Source organism: Bos grunniens, chromosome 19, assembly GCF_055505025.1.
Source record: "Bos grunniens cultivar Pamir isolate PY7600 chromosome 19, Bosgru_T2T1.0, whole genome shotgun sequence".
Classification (NCBI taxonomy): Eukaryota; Metazoa; Chordata; class Mammalia; order Artiodactyla; family Bovidae; genus Bos; species Bos grunniens.
Window position 1 is genome coordinate 49,648,021 of NC_141183.1, and position 13,090 is coordinate 49,661,110.

General features: G+C 42.5%; 1 protein-coding gene across 40 annotated transcripts in view; it reads left to right on the top strand.

The window, feature by feature from the left end:
• SYNRG (synergin gamma) overlaps window positions 1-13,090 on the top strand; it is an 85,428-nt gene that overhangs the window by 64,087 nt on the left and 8,251 nt on the right. For 36 of the 40 annotated variants that reach the window (XR_015148283.1, XR_015148284.1, XR_015148280.1 and 33 more), the window contains one exon: window positions 2,341-2,489. Coding sequence is in view for 33 of the 40 variants with exons in the window: in XM_086360364.1 (XP_086216490.1) it covers window positions 2,341-2,489 (149 nt within the window). In the remaining 7 variants the exon portion in view is untranslated. Of the gene's footprint in view, window positions 1-2,340; window positions 2,490-4,134; window positions 4,628-13,090 lie in introns of those variants that run through there. The other 4 variants (XM_086360376.1, XM_086360385.1, XM_086360378.1 and 1 more) reach the window with 2 other exon arrangements.

Here is a 13,090-nt window from a genome sequence, read left to right on the forward strand (position 1 = left end):
AGAGAGAGCACAGGCAAAGCAGATGTAGCATAATTCTTCAGGGCCCTAGGATTTCTGAAATAGTAAACGAGCATTGGCTTCAGCTTAAAGTCCCCAGCTGCGTTAGCTCCTAACGTTAGCTCCTAGCTGCCGTTGAAAGCTTTGAAGGCAGGCATTGACTTCTCCTCTCTAGCTATGAAAGTTCCTGGATGGCATCTTCTTCCGATAAGAAAGCAGTGTCGTCTACATTGAAAACCTGTTGGTTAGTGTAGCCACCTTCGTTAATTATCTGAACTAGATCTTCTGGGTAACTTGCTGCAGCTTCTGTATCATCACTTGCTGCTTCACCTTGCCCCTTTGTGTTATAGAGATGTTATGGAGATGGCTTCTTGCTTTAACCTTCACGAGCAACTTCTGCTGGCTTCAGACTTTTCTTCTGCAGGTTCCTTACGTCTCAGCCCTCATAGAACTGAAGAGAGTCAGGGCCTTGTTCAGGATGAGGGAATGTTGTGGCTGGTACGATCATCTCTCCAGAGCACTCAGACTTTCTGTGTATCAGCAATATAAGACTGTTTGCTTTCTTATCATTCGTGTGTTCCCTAGAGTAGCCCTTTTGATTTCTTTCAAGAGCTTTTCCTTTCTTTCGAAAGTTGGTTAGCTGGCACAAGAGACCTGTCTTGTCTTTCGACATGCCTTCCTCACTAAGCTTAATCATTTCTAGTTTTTGGATAAGATTCCTCTTTGCCTTGAACACTTAGAGGCTGTCATTGGGTTGTTAACTGACCAAATTTCAATATTGTTGTGTCTCAGGGAATAGGGAGGCCTGGGGAGGAGATGGGTGGAGCAGGTCAGCGGAATAGCCAGAGCACGTGCAGCGTGGTTCATGGTGCCCCCAGACAACTACAGCAGTAACATCATAGACCACAGGTCACCATAGCGAATATGGTGATAATGGAAATGTTTGAACTACTGTGAGAATTACCAAACTGTGACAGAGAAGCAAAGCGAACAGATGCTGTCAGGAAAATGGTGCTTATAGACCTGCTTGATGCACAGTTACCACAAACTTTCAGTTTGTAAGAAAAATTCATATATTTGTATCTAGAAACCACAACAGAGGGAACTGCAGTAAAGCAAGGTGTGCCTGTGTGTTATAGTGATCCTGACATTGTGATTCTTTTAAACTGTTAATGTTCCTATTTCAGTGAGTATAACATGTATTTCCCAAATTCAAACAGAGGGACTCATAAAGATGCCAGGAAAAAAATAGCCAATATTTGGTTAACATCCGCTGTTGTAAGCCTTTTACAGTTTTAACCAGTTTAACCTCTTCAACCATCCTTTGAGAAGGTACTATTATCCCAGTGTTACATTTGAGGAAACTGAAGTACAGAGAGGTTTGCAACCTGCCTGAGGTTACACAGCGAGTAAGTGGCAGAGCTTGGACTTGAATCCAAGTGGTATAGCTCTAGAGTCTGTGCTCTTACCAGGGAGTTTATACTGCAGCGTTAACTGTTGATGGCTCCTGGGCTTCCCTGGGGATCCAGTGGTTAAGACTCCACACTTCCCAACCTAGCTGTTCATTGGCAGATGAATGTGTAAGAAAGCTGTGGTACATATACACGATGAAATATTCAGCTATTAAAAAGAATGCATTTGAATCAGTTTTAATGAGGTGGATGAAACTGGAGCCTATTATACATAGTGAAGTAAGTCAGAAGGAAAAACAGCAACACAGTATATTAATGCATATATATGGAATTTAGAAAGATGGTAACGATGACCCTATATGCGAGATAGCAAAAGAGGCACAGATGTAAAGAACAGACTTTTGGACTCTGTGGGAGAAGGTGAGGGTGGGATGATTTGGGAGAATAGCATTGAAACATGCATATTATCATATGTGAAATAGATTGCCAGTCCAGGTTCGATGCATGAGACAGGGTGCTCAGGGCTGGTGCACTGGGATGACCCTGAGGAGTGAGGTGGGAGTGGGGTTCAGGATCGGGGACATATGTACACCCATGGCTGATTCATGTCAGTGTATGGCAGAAACAACTACAATATTGTAAAGTAATTAGCCTCCAATTAAATAAATTAATTTAAAATAAATAAATAAAAAGACTCCATGCTTCCAGTGCAGGGGGTGCAGGTTCAATCCCTGGTCGAGGAACTAAGATCCCACATGCCGGGGGTTGCGGGCCAAAAAAAAAAAGTTGATTGATCCCGAGGAATAGGCTCCCATCTGTCCAGACGCAGTCCCTGTTTCACCTCGGACATCAGCCAGCAGTGAGGCTGCCGTGTCTTGTTATCTCTTTCTCTTCACTCCAGCACCTAACTCTTCCTCTCTCACCCCGTCAGGTGTTGTCGAGGTGTACAGGGTAACGAAACGTGTGGAGCTGGGGATAAAAGCCACTGCGGTGTGCAGTGAGAAGCTCCAGCAGCTGCTAAAGGACATCGATAAAGTATGGAATAACCTAATTGGCTTCATGTCACTTGCCACACTCACGGTAAGCCCACGAGACAATTCAGCAGTTGCTTTCCTTGAAAAAACCTAAGCCATAAAGCTGACTGTATGTTCCTTTGATTGGAGGATGAATCCAACTGGCTACAGGAGGAGATGTCCCTCCTGTAGCCAGTTAATGTTATAAATATAGAAGGAGATACTAATAACATTTGTGCTGTTAGTGGAATAGCACCAGGTTGGCCTCCAGGCCCATTGTACCTAAATGAGAGTGTAGCTACAGAAAACATTCTCTATCTATATCCTTAAGCCACTGTTTTGCAAAGCGTTGATTTGAGTTTCTCCCTTTACATTTCTAGTTTTTTCCCCATTAGTGTCCTTTTAAAAAAATGTTAATATTAATTGAAAAAGATAGTGCACCTGAACGTTCATACCAGCACTGTTTACAGCAGCTAAGACACGGAAGCAACCTAAGTGTCCAATACAGATGCATGAACAAAGAAGACGAAATACTACTTAGCCACGGAGAAAGAGTGGAATTTAGCCATCTTCATGTGGGTGGACCGAAAGGGCATTATGCTAAGTGAAAGAAGTCAGAGAAAGACCGAGTCAGAATGATGTCACTTATATGTGGAATCCAAAAAAAAAAACAACAACAAACTAATGAGTATCACAGAAAAGAAGCGGACTCACAGAGAGACAAACTAGTGGTCACCAGTGAGGGGAGGGAAGCAGGGACGGGCAACAGAGGAGGAGCGGATTAGGCACAAACTGCTATGTAGAAAGTAAGTAAGCTACTAGGGTACATGGTACAGCATAGGGAATATAGGCAATATTGTATAGTAACTATAAATGGAATATAACCTTTTAAAATTGTGAATCACTGTTATATAGATGAAACTAATATAATATTCTACATCAACTATATGGCAAAAAAAATTCTTTTTAGACCTAAGTAAAACAGACAGAAGACTGTATGATACATCTTGTTGCTGTCCTGTGGTTCATTGAGCCATTTTACTTTCTTAAGGTCTTGAATTGTTTTCATTTTTTCCCATTACGAATAGTTTTACTCTGAATATCATTAAATCAGTGACTGTTTCCCCTTTGGATGGTACAGTCTCTGCAAGTGGACTTAAATCAGAGTGCATGGTTGCACATGTACATGCATGCCTGCATGTAGCTGCTGTTCCACGTGTTATGTGGATTTCCAGGTAGCTTAAGGCTAGTTGACAGCAGTGCATAGAAGCATACATTTCCTTACATTGTATTCTAGCTTTGTCAATTTCTCAATTTAAAAAGTGTGTAAGCAATTCCCTGAAAGTGTTTTTTAAATTTCTTTCATTTCCCGAGGGACTGTCTAGTGTCTCAAATGATAATTTACTATTTTTATTTCCTTTGTGTGTAAGCTGATCATCTCTCTCTTTTGACCATTTGGCCATATATTCAGTGAAATACTGTTATTGACCATACACATTTCATATTTGTAATAGATTTATTCACACACACGCATATGTGCATAAGATGATATCAGTTAATTTTTGCCTCTTCGGTTTCTTCCACCTTTTTTTTTTTTTTTTTTAATATTTCACTGGGCAAAGCTATTTTATTTTTATATATTCATGCTAATTCAGTTTGTCTCAGATAATATCCTTTTTTTCACAATAGTCAAATTTATCTTCCTTCCACAGCTGGAATAAATGCGCAGTTCCATTTTTCTTGCCTTCTTTCCCCACATTGAACCAGGCGCCCCATTTCTAAGAGCAACCAGCTCTCTTTGTGCCACGCTGCTGGGCGGGAGGACCCCACGTCGCCCAGCAACCTGTCTGTCATCAGCGGCAGGTCCTCGCCATTGTTACGTTGCTTCTGGTTTGTAATATTAAGTTCCGAAAGCATTTGAATCATTTCCGAAATCTCTTATATTATTCCTTTGGGCCATTTTTCGATTTATAACTTAAAATCATACTGTTTGGATAATTATTTTTTAAAAACACTATTGTGGCCAATACAATAAGAATTGAAGTATGCATATTTGAAAAGAAGAGATAGAATTGTTTATTTGATGATAAGAAATGCCTCCAGAAAACTGAATTCGAGAGGTTAAATTTAATGAGTTTGGCAAAACTTCACCAAATTCTCATATATTAACAATAGGAAAAAAACATAATAAAAATGGAAACCTTTTTTTTAATGTGGTAAATCATTCAGGCCCTTACCACTTCTGGCTGCATAGCTGCAGTTGCTGGTTCGCTTTTTTATCCACAGTCAATGTGTTCTACACACCACTATCTTTCGGGTCTTTCTAAAATGCTAATCTGATTGTGGCATTTATATCCCATTTGAAACCCTGCAGTGACTCTCCCTGGTCTTCAGGGTCAAGTTTAAACTCCTTAGCTCAGTGTGGGAGGTCTTTTCCATCACTTGGGCTGCCCTGGCCTGTCTTTCTCTGTTAAATCGCTTTTCCCTCTGGACTCTGCGTCATTTTCCCCAGAAATCATCCCAAGAGGCCCTCAGTCTGCATTAGATGCCCCTTCCTGTGTGTGTCCATAGCGTGTTCTGGTCAGGGAGGCACTTCCACGCTTCTTGGTGCTTGTGTCTTCTTATTTCTTGCCCACTAGCTTCTCAGCTCCGTAAGATCAGGACTGTGTCCTTTTTTTCTGTTTGTTTAACTGAAATATAGTTCATCTGGGGCTTCCCTGGTGGTCCAGTGGTTGACTTGGCACTTCCAGTGCAGTGGACGTGGCTTCAATCCCTTGTCAGGGAACTAAGATCCCGTATGCACAGTTCAGCCAAAAAAGAAAAATATAGTTGATTTTACAGTATTGTGTTAGTTTCGGGTACAGAGCATAGTGATTTGTTTTGTTTTTGGTTTTTTACATATTATGTTCCACTTCAGGTTATTACACGACACTGGGTATACTTCCCTGGGTATACAGTAAATCCTTGTTACTCAACTGTTTTATGTAGTATCAGTGGTTTGTATCTGTTAGTTTCATGCTCCTCTAATTTGTCCACCCCTCTCCCTCTTTCCTTGGTAACCATAAGTTTGTTTTCTGTGTCTCTGGGTCTGTGTTGTGTATATATTCATTCATATTTTTTAGATTCCATATGTAAGTGATATCATAGAGCATGTGTCCTTTATCTCTCTGTGTTCTAACATAGCGATTAGTGGGGCTTCGTATCTTTTGTTTTATACTTTTTGAACCTTACCTTTATTTTCAAACAAGATAAGCATTTTTATACCTCATTATTTTAATAACTGGTTTAAATTTTTTTAATAAATGGATAAGGAAAATGAAGGGGAAATGAAGCAGAAAATGTTAAAGCCAGGAATGAAGTTGTGTGCAAAAATGTGTGCTTTTAAAGTGTTGGCATTTGCTGGTGGTGAGCTGTACCGTTGACCCTTCCAGGCACTGATGTAAAGAAGACATGATCAGTTCCATGATTCACTGGGTTCATAACAGAAAAATAAACCCTCTACTCAGGAAGCATATCTATTCCTGGTACTCACATCTGAAAGAAATTTCTTTTGTGGGTTCTCGTAGAGAGGAAACTAACATCATCTACATTATCTTCAGAAATAACCCTTTTAGAAAGCAACAGGTTTCATTGAGTAGTTTCTTAGGAAATTTTTCATTGTAGATCAAATGGCATAGCCCCGGTAAGTGAAAGTTATTCCAAGTGGGGAGCAAAATAGATGAAATGGTAAGGAGAAGAAAAAGTGTGGCAGTTCTTACTGACAGTGGCCTCAAGTCTTTGTTCGGTAAAGAAAACACATAAATCAGTGCGAAATACACCAGCTTCCAGTAAAGTCAGAGCAAAATCATGAAGTGATTCATAAAAGAGGAGGCACAGCTAATCAGTAAACAATAATTCAAGTTAAAACAAGGTTTTTTTTTTTTTTTTAACCACCTAATAAACCCAGTTTGGGATTTGGTTTATTTATTTGAACCTTTAGCATGTTGATGTGGTAAAATGGGACTGCTTCTTAAGGAATTTATTGGGAATTAATTCATTAAGAAATTGGTGCCACCCCATGGGAAAGGTGTCTGGCAGCATGCTTTCCCTCCCACCTGGGAACTCATTGAGGACAAGGACCAGGACCACATGTCCGTCGTCTGTCTACTCTGAGCACCGTGCCAGGCACCATGTCAATACCCAGTAAATGCTGAATGAATGAAAAGATTTACGGACCTCCAGAGCGGTTGATTAAGTAGTTCCACTTTTTGGAAAACTCCCTAAGGTAGAGGGTTCTACATACAAACTCACAAAAAGAAGCAGCTCAAATGCACAAGTTGTTCTTTGTAAAAGTGAAAAGTTGAAAATAACCTAAAAGTCCAAATCTGGAGAATTTAATTGTGTGAATCTTCATAGTAGGATGTTACATGGCCATTTTTTAAAGGAGCACAAAGTTTGAAATAACACAGAACTATTATTACAGTGCTGGAAGGGAGTATTGCAGAATGGTGATAGGGTTGTGTGTGGGTCATAAAACCCTGGCGGTTTTTGTTTGTTTTATTTGGCTGTGCTGGGCTGTAGTTGTGGCACCCTGAATCTTTGATCTTTGTTACGGCATGCAAGATCTAGTTCCCTGGCCAGGGATCAAACTCAGGCCCCCTGAATTAGTAGCTCAAAGTCTTAGCCCTTGGACCACCAGCAAGTCCCACCGCTGGCTTTTTAAAAAAGTGTTTCCAAACTCCAGTCACAAATGAAGTTGATTGGCTGGCGATGCACGTGGGTGCCCGTGAGGCTGTGGGATGGAGGGGGATGTCATAAAATCCAGCGTGTCCCCTTTGCACTGTTGGCATCAAAGTTCATCAGAGCCTCTGTATTCAGTCTCACAAAGGTCTCACCTCAACACGCATCTGTTCCATGTTTTTTTAGCAGCAAGATATCTACAGCCACACATTAGGAATGTGCGGGTCTGGGTGTCTCCTAAGTCACCCATCTTCTGCTCCTAACTCTCTACTCCTGTGGACTACATTAAGCCTAAACATCGTCCGCATCATTAGCCAACATTTACTGAATGCTTACTGTGTGCCAGACCCTATTCATGACTCTCTACATGGATGTAATGAATACAGCAGTCTTGAGGGTAGATAATAATATTCTCCCCTGATTAAATGAAGAAACTGAAGCACAGAGATATCGGTGAGACCTGGACTCAGTTTGAAAGAGTCCTAAGTCTGCTTTTTCAACCACAGTACTCTGTTGCCTCCTTGAATGGGCAGATTGGATGGGTGAAAGCAGAAAGGCAAAAGCCTTCTTGCGGAAGATGAGTTGTTCCTTAGCTTTGGGGTTAAAGAGATGAAACACCAGAAGTCTGTCTTGGCAGTGACTTGATCTAAATAGTCAAGTTATTTTCTGTATACTTCTTCCCCGGTTAACATCTCAGGACTGTAGAGGAGCTTAAAGGAGCCCCCTTGCCACTTAGATTTTAAGGTTCTTTGTTTTGATGGCAGTTGGTTTCTTATTAACACTGAAAACTAGACTGCTATACAAATCTATCTCTTCTGGTACTGTTAGAAAAAGGTGGCTGTGAACTCTAAAGAAAAGATATCACAGAAGACCAAGTGTGTTAAGCAGGTTCTAGCCCTTTTCTGTTTGGAGCAAAGGGTATTTGGGGAGACTCTTAGCCTTGATTACGGCTCTGAGGGAGCTGCTTTCGGGGTGAGGTGGAAGCCAGTTTCGTCCTTGTACATCTTGCTCATGAGAAAGGCTTGCCTTCGAGATTGTGATTGCCCTTCCTGGCTTTCTTTAATTTTTTTCTTTTTTCCTTTTTTAATAAAATATATACTTAATAAAATGCAAAAATCTTTGTTATACCGCTCAGTGGTCTTGACAAATGCATGCCACACATAACCCAGGCCTGGTCGAGATCCAATACAGCCCGTCTTCCCAGACGCTTTCCTTACGCTCCTTTGTTGACTTCGCCCCACTCACAGATAAGCCATGTTCTGATTTTTTACATGAAGGATTAGCTTTGCCCAGACCTTTTTAAAGGAGCCTTAGAATTTGGTTTTGTGATTCTGCGCATTAGCCCCCCCGCCTAGCCTGGCAGTGCTGCCCCTCACTACGGTGGCTCTGAATCCCTCCACATGGCAGAAGAGGAAGTGAAGGGGAAGAGTGGCCAGGCATTCATGCCCTCCCCTGCAGACTCCCCCTGGGCACATCCGTTTCTAGCATCCATGTCTGGATCTGGATGCTTGAGTGACTTTGCCTGACCTTTTATAGGCCTCAGAAGGCTAGACGTCCGCCACTAGACGCCACAGGAGCGCACTGCACGTTGTGGCTGCTGCTGAGTGTTTGTTTCCACAGTCGCGCGTGCTCTTCCAGGTATCGTTGCTGTTTTCACTAGGTTAGCTGTGAAAAACAGTCATTCCCTACTCATGTTTCTCCTGATTATACCACGACCTTTGCTCTTGCTAACTGGTGGGCCTTCGGTCCTTACACCTTACCTGAGGGGCGTCCCTGGAGGCCCCGTGCTCTGCACTCTACTTAATGAACCTAAGTCACCACAGCCAGGCTCTTTGGTTCCAATAACACTGAGACAATAGTTACTGTTTCTTTTGCACCGAGAACCTGCTGGACATTGTGCCGTATTCCTTCTCGTTCAATGCTGGTAACAATCCCATAAGGTCAGCGTAATCCCCAGTTTTACAAGTGCAGAAGTTGGAGCTCAGAAAAGATGAAATTTGCCTGAAAGTCACAAACCTGGGATTGAATATAAATCATTGCCTAAAACCACTTTTCCTACTGTGTTAGTCCCAGCTTCCAAAGTATTAAAAAATGACTCGTTTCTTCCCCCAAAGACTCTATGGGACTCTCTGCATCGAAAGGAGACTGCGTTACTTTTGCCAAGTGAAAAAGTTCTGGGTGCAGCAGTGACGCTTGGGCTAAGGGAAGCAGAGCACAAGTCTTAACCTCAAAATTGCGGTTCCTTACGATTTCTTTACGTTGGAAGTTAACACTGGCGGCAGTTTTACACGGCCCTCTGTTTAATGCTCCCTTAATCCATGGACTAAAACTCCCTCTTGTGGCAAAAGTGTACCTCTTCTGAGCACTGATTGAAGAAACTTTTTTCTCAAGAGAGAAAAATCCTCTATTTTAGTGAGGTGAGGTGAGTGCTTTTTTTTTTTTCTGGTTGCTATGGATCTTTGTTGCTGCGTGAAGGCTTTGCTGTAGTTGCTGAGAGCAGGGGCTGCTCTCTAGTTGGGGTGCGTGGGCTTCTCATTATGCTGGCGGAGAAGCCCACCTTTCTCTCTTTTCAGAGCACAGGCTCTAAAACGCTCGGGCTTGAGGAGTTGCAGCGCGCAGCTTGGTAGTTGTGACACGTGGGCTTATTTGCTCTGCAGCATGTGGCATCTTCCTGGATCAGGGATCGAACCCATGTCCCCTGCGTTGGCAGGCGGATTCCTATCCACTGTGCCACTGGGGAAGTCTGATGAGTGAATTATTATGTTGAGGTTTTATCTCATGGTTGTGGATTGAAGTTCAGTAGGTTTGTAACCAAGACTTCAGTCCTGGAAAACAAAGCTGATTTATTTTGCCATATGAAATCTATGAGAAGAGACAGGACTGTTACTCTCCTAACCTCTAGTCAACTGAAGATCACCCAGGCTCTGTGATTCCACTATTACCCTCAGTCTAATAAAATTCTTCCCCGCTTCCTTTCAGTGTGAAATAAGCAGTGAATTTCAGGGTACTTCCTGTTGCTGTGGCATGTCAGGCGAGCAGTTTATTTTTTTTAACGATAGCATTTTTATCATCTGGCCAATCTGCATAGTGTTTTAGAGACAGAATATTCATTGTCTCCACACGACCATCTATTTGACCAAAGGTAGATATAGTAGACAGGATAACGCCTCCCCACCCCCAGGATGTTCATGTTCTAAGTCCTAGAACCTGTGAATGTTTTACCTTAGGTGGTAGAAGGGACTTTGCAGATGTGATTACATTAAGGGTCTTTGAACGGGAAACAGCATGGATTATCTCAGCAGGCCCAGAGGCATGACAAGGATCCTTATAAGAGGAAGGCAAGAGGGCTTCCCTGGTGGTCCCCTGCTCCTCCTGTCTTCAGGCTTTCCCAGCATCAGGGTCTTTTCCAATGAGTCAACTCTTTGCATCAGGTAGCTAAAGTATTGGAGCTTCAGCATCAGTCCTTCCAGTGAATACTCAGGGTTGATTTTCTTTAGGATTGCCCTGTTCTCCTTTGCCGTCCAAGGAACTCTCAAGAATCTTCTCCAACACCACAGTTTGAAAACATCAATTCTTCAGTACTCAGCCTTCTTTATGATCCAACTCTCCATACATAACCACTGGAAAAACCTTGCTTTGACTATACGGACCTTATTGGCAAAGTGATGTCTCTGCATTTTAATATGCTGTCTAGGCTTGTCATAGCTTTCCTTCCAATAACAGGCATCTTTTACTTTCATGGCTGCAAAGCAGCGTGCCAATCAAAAGAGACTGGCGAATGCTGCACTCTTGGCGTTGGAGAGGGAACTGTGATCCAGAGCGTGCAGGCAGCCTCTAGACACTAGAAAAGACGAAGATGTGTGTTCTCCCCTAGAATTCCTGTAAGAAAAGCAGCGTTGCCAACTCATTTTAGACTTCTGACCTCCAGGACTCTAAGAGAGTAAATTTTATTGCAGTCAAATTAAGTTTGATGGTAACAAACACCACGACCACCACCACCCTCTTTGGCAGTGTGAAACAACAGAGCTTTATCCCCGGCTCCTGTTCCATGTCCATCTCAAGCTGGAGGGGCTCTATGCCATGCCCTCCTTACTCCAGCATCTGGGATGATAGAGCTTCACTGAGTGGAACAAAATAGCTGGTCACCAGGAGAGGATCAAGGGAACATGACAAGTAGCACATTGGCCTTAAAGGCTTCCTTCTTTAAGGCCAATGTGCTTAAAGAAGTGCGCGTATTATCCTCAGTCTCTCAACACCATGACAAGTCACACAGCCGTGTCTAACGCAGAGGGATAGAGAGGGAGAATAAGGCTATCAGTAAGGAATGCTAGTTGCTACCAAACTCTTCTTCCTTAATAGTGATTTTCTTGGATACCATTTTAGTAGTTTATTATTGGCTAAAGATTCAGGATTATATCAGTATATCCCAGCCTGCCTCTGGGATTTGTCAGTGTATACAGGTCGAGTATAATATTGCTGGCTTTTTATCTTCGCTAAATACGTGACATACTTGCCAGTTAAAGTAGGTGACACGCAGTGCAAGGTGGCCTGTGGAGGGCGTGCCTCCTCCTAGAGTTAGGCCCTTCGATTGGTGTCACACTATTACTGTGGACTGCAATAATCCCCTTGCTAATAGATGTATATTTATAAAGGTTAATTTGGTCATTTGAAAGATTAATTTGACTACGGAGTAATTTATGCAGAGCCTTATGATTTTCACTGGAGTTTACAATACGACCTTTTCGTTTGCTTCTTTTATTCCTTTGGTAAACATATATTAAAGGCTCTTATTAACTTTTTTTTTCTTCAGGATTTAGTTTCCTTGGGTTCTAATTATTTCTTAAACAGGCCTTCTTCAAGAACATGATGAATGTCTGTAATGTAGATTACAGACATGCTGCTGTGCTTTTAACCAGTTCAAAGAGCATTTTAGGTTTTATTTATCAAAGTGAATAATTGTGATAATCATTTAGAGTATTCAGTCCTTTCCAGCACCCTTTTTATGTATCTGTGAGGACCCTAACACCAGTTGAAGGAGGGAGGGAGGGCATGTGAAATTGTTGCCCTTTTACAAGGACAGAATTGGACGACGGACAGGTGACAGTGCCGGCTGCTTTTCGGTTTGACCAAATAGGTCATGAGGGCACTAAAAAAGAAAAGGAATTATCCTCCGCTCAGCTAAGGTGGAGTGGGTTCATACAGTTGAATCTTGCACCTCCCTTCTCTTCTCTGAGAACTGTCTGTCATTCTTCCTTCCCTCCGTGTGATCTGAATGGATTTAGCTCAGGTTAGTTTGAGATGTTTGTGGAACCTGGTACGTGGTTTACCATTTCAGATTCAGAAGGGATGGGGAACTATCATATATAATCTACACATTTTCCTGGTGAGAGAAGCCCTTTTTTTTCCCTGGGAAAAGTAATATAGTTATGCAAATACAGAGACAGTGTGGTGACTCCTCAGTGCTTCAGCCTAAAGTAACTATGGAGCATGTAGCCACTCTTTTGTCATCAGATTTGCCGTTTTCCTGGTCATCTCAGTATTCTTGAAGAAAAACCAAAGCCAACTCGCCAGGCTCCCAGATCCGTCACACTCTGGACTACAGGCCCTTGTCTCTGTTTCACTGAAGCCACCCCGTGGCGTGATCACTCCGGACTGTGTTACAATCAGGCATCACACCGCAGAGCCGAGGCAGTCTTATACTCAGACGTTTTTCTGAGCCCAGCTTGGTGACTTAAGGCCTTTCTCACTCTTGATTTGTTCTGCTCTTGTTTCTGGTTCTCAAGACGCGACAGTGGCCCCTTTTACTGTGTTCCTGTGGACTCCCTTGCATCCTCACTTCCTTCCCACGTGCCGAAGCATGTTCCTTAGCGTTGGAGATTATTCCTGTCTGTCCAAGGACAATCAGCTGTCCTGGTTAGCTCAGGACCAAGGGGTTTCCTCAGAGCTAAG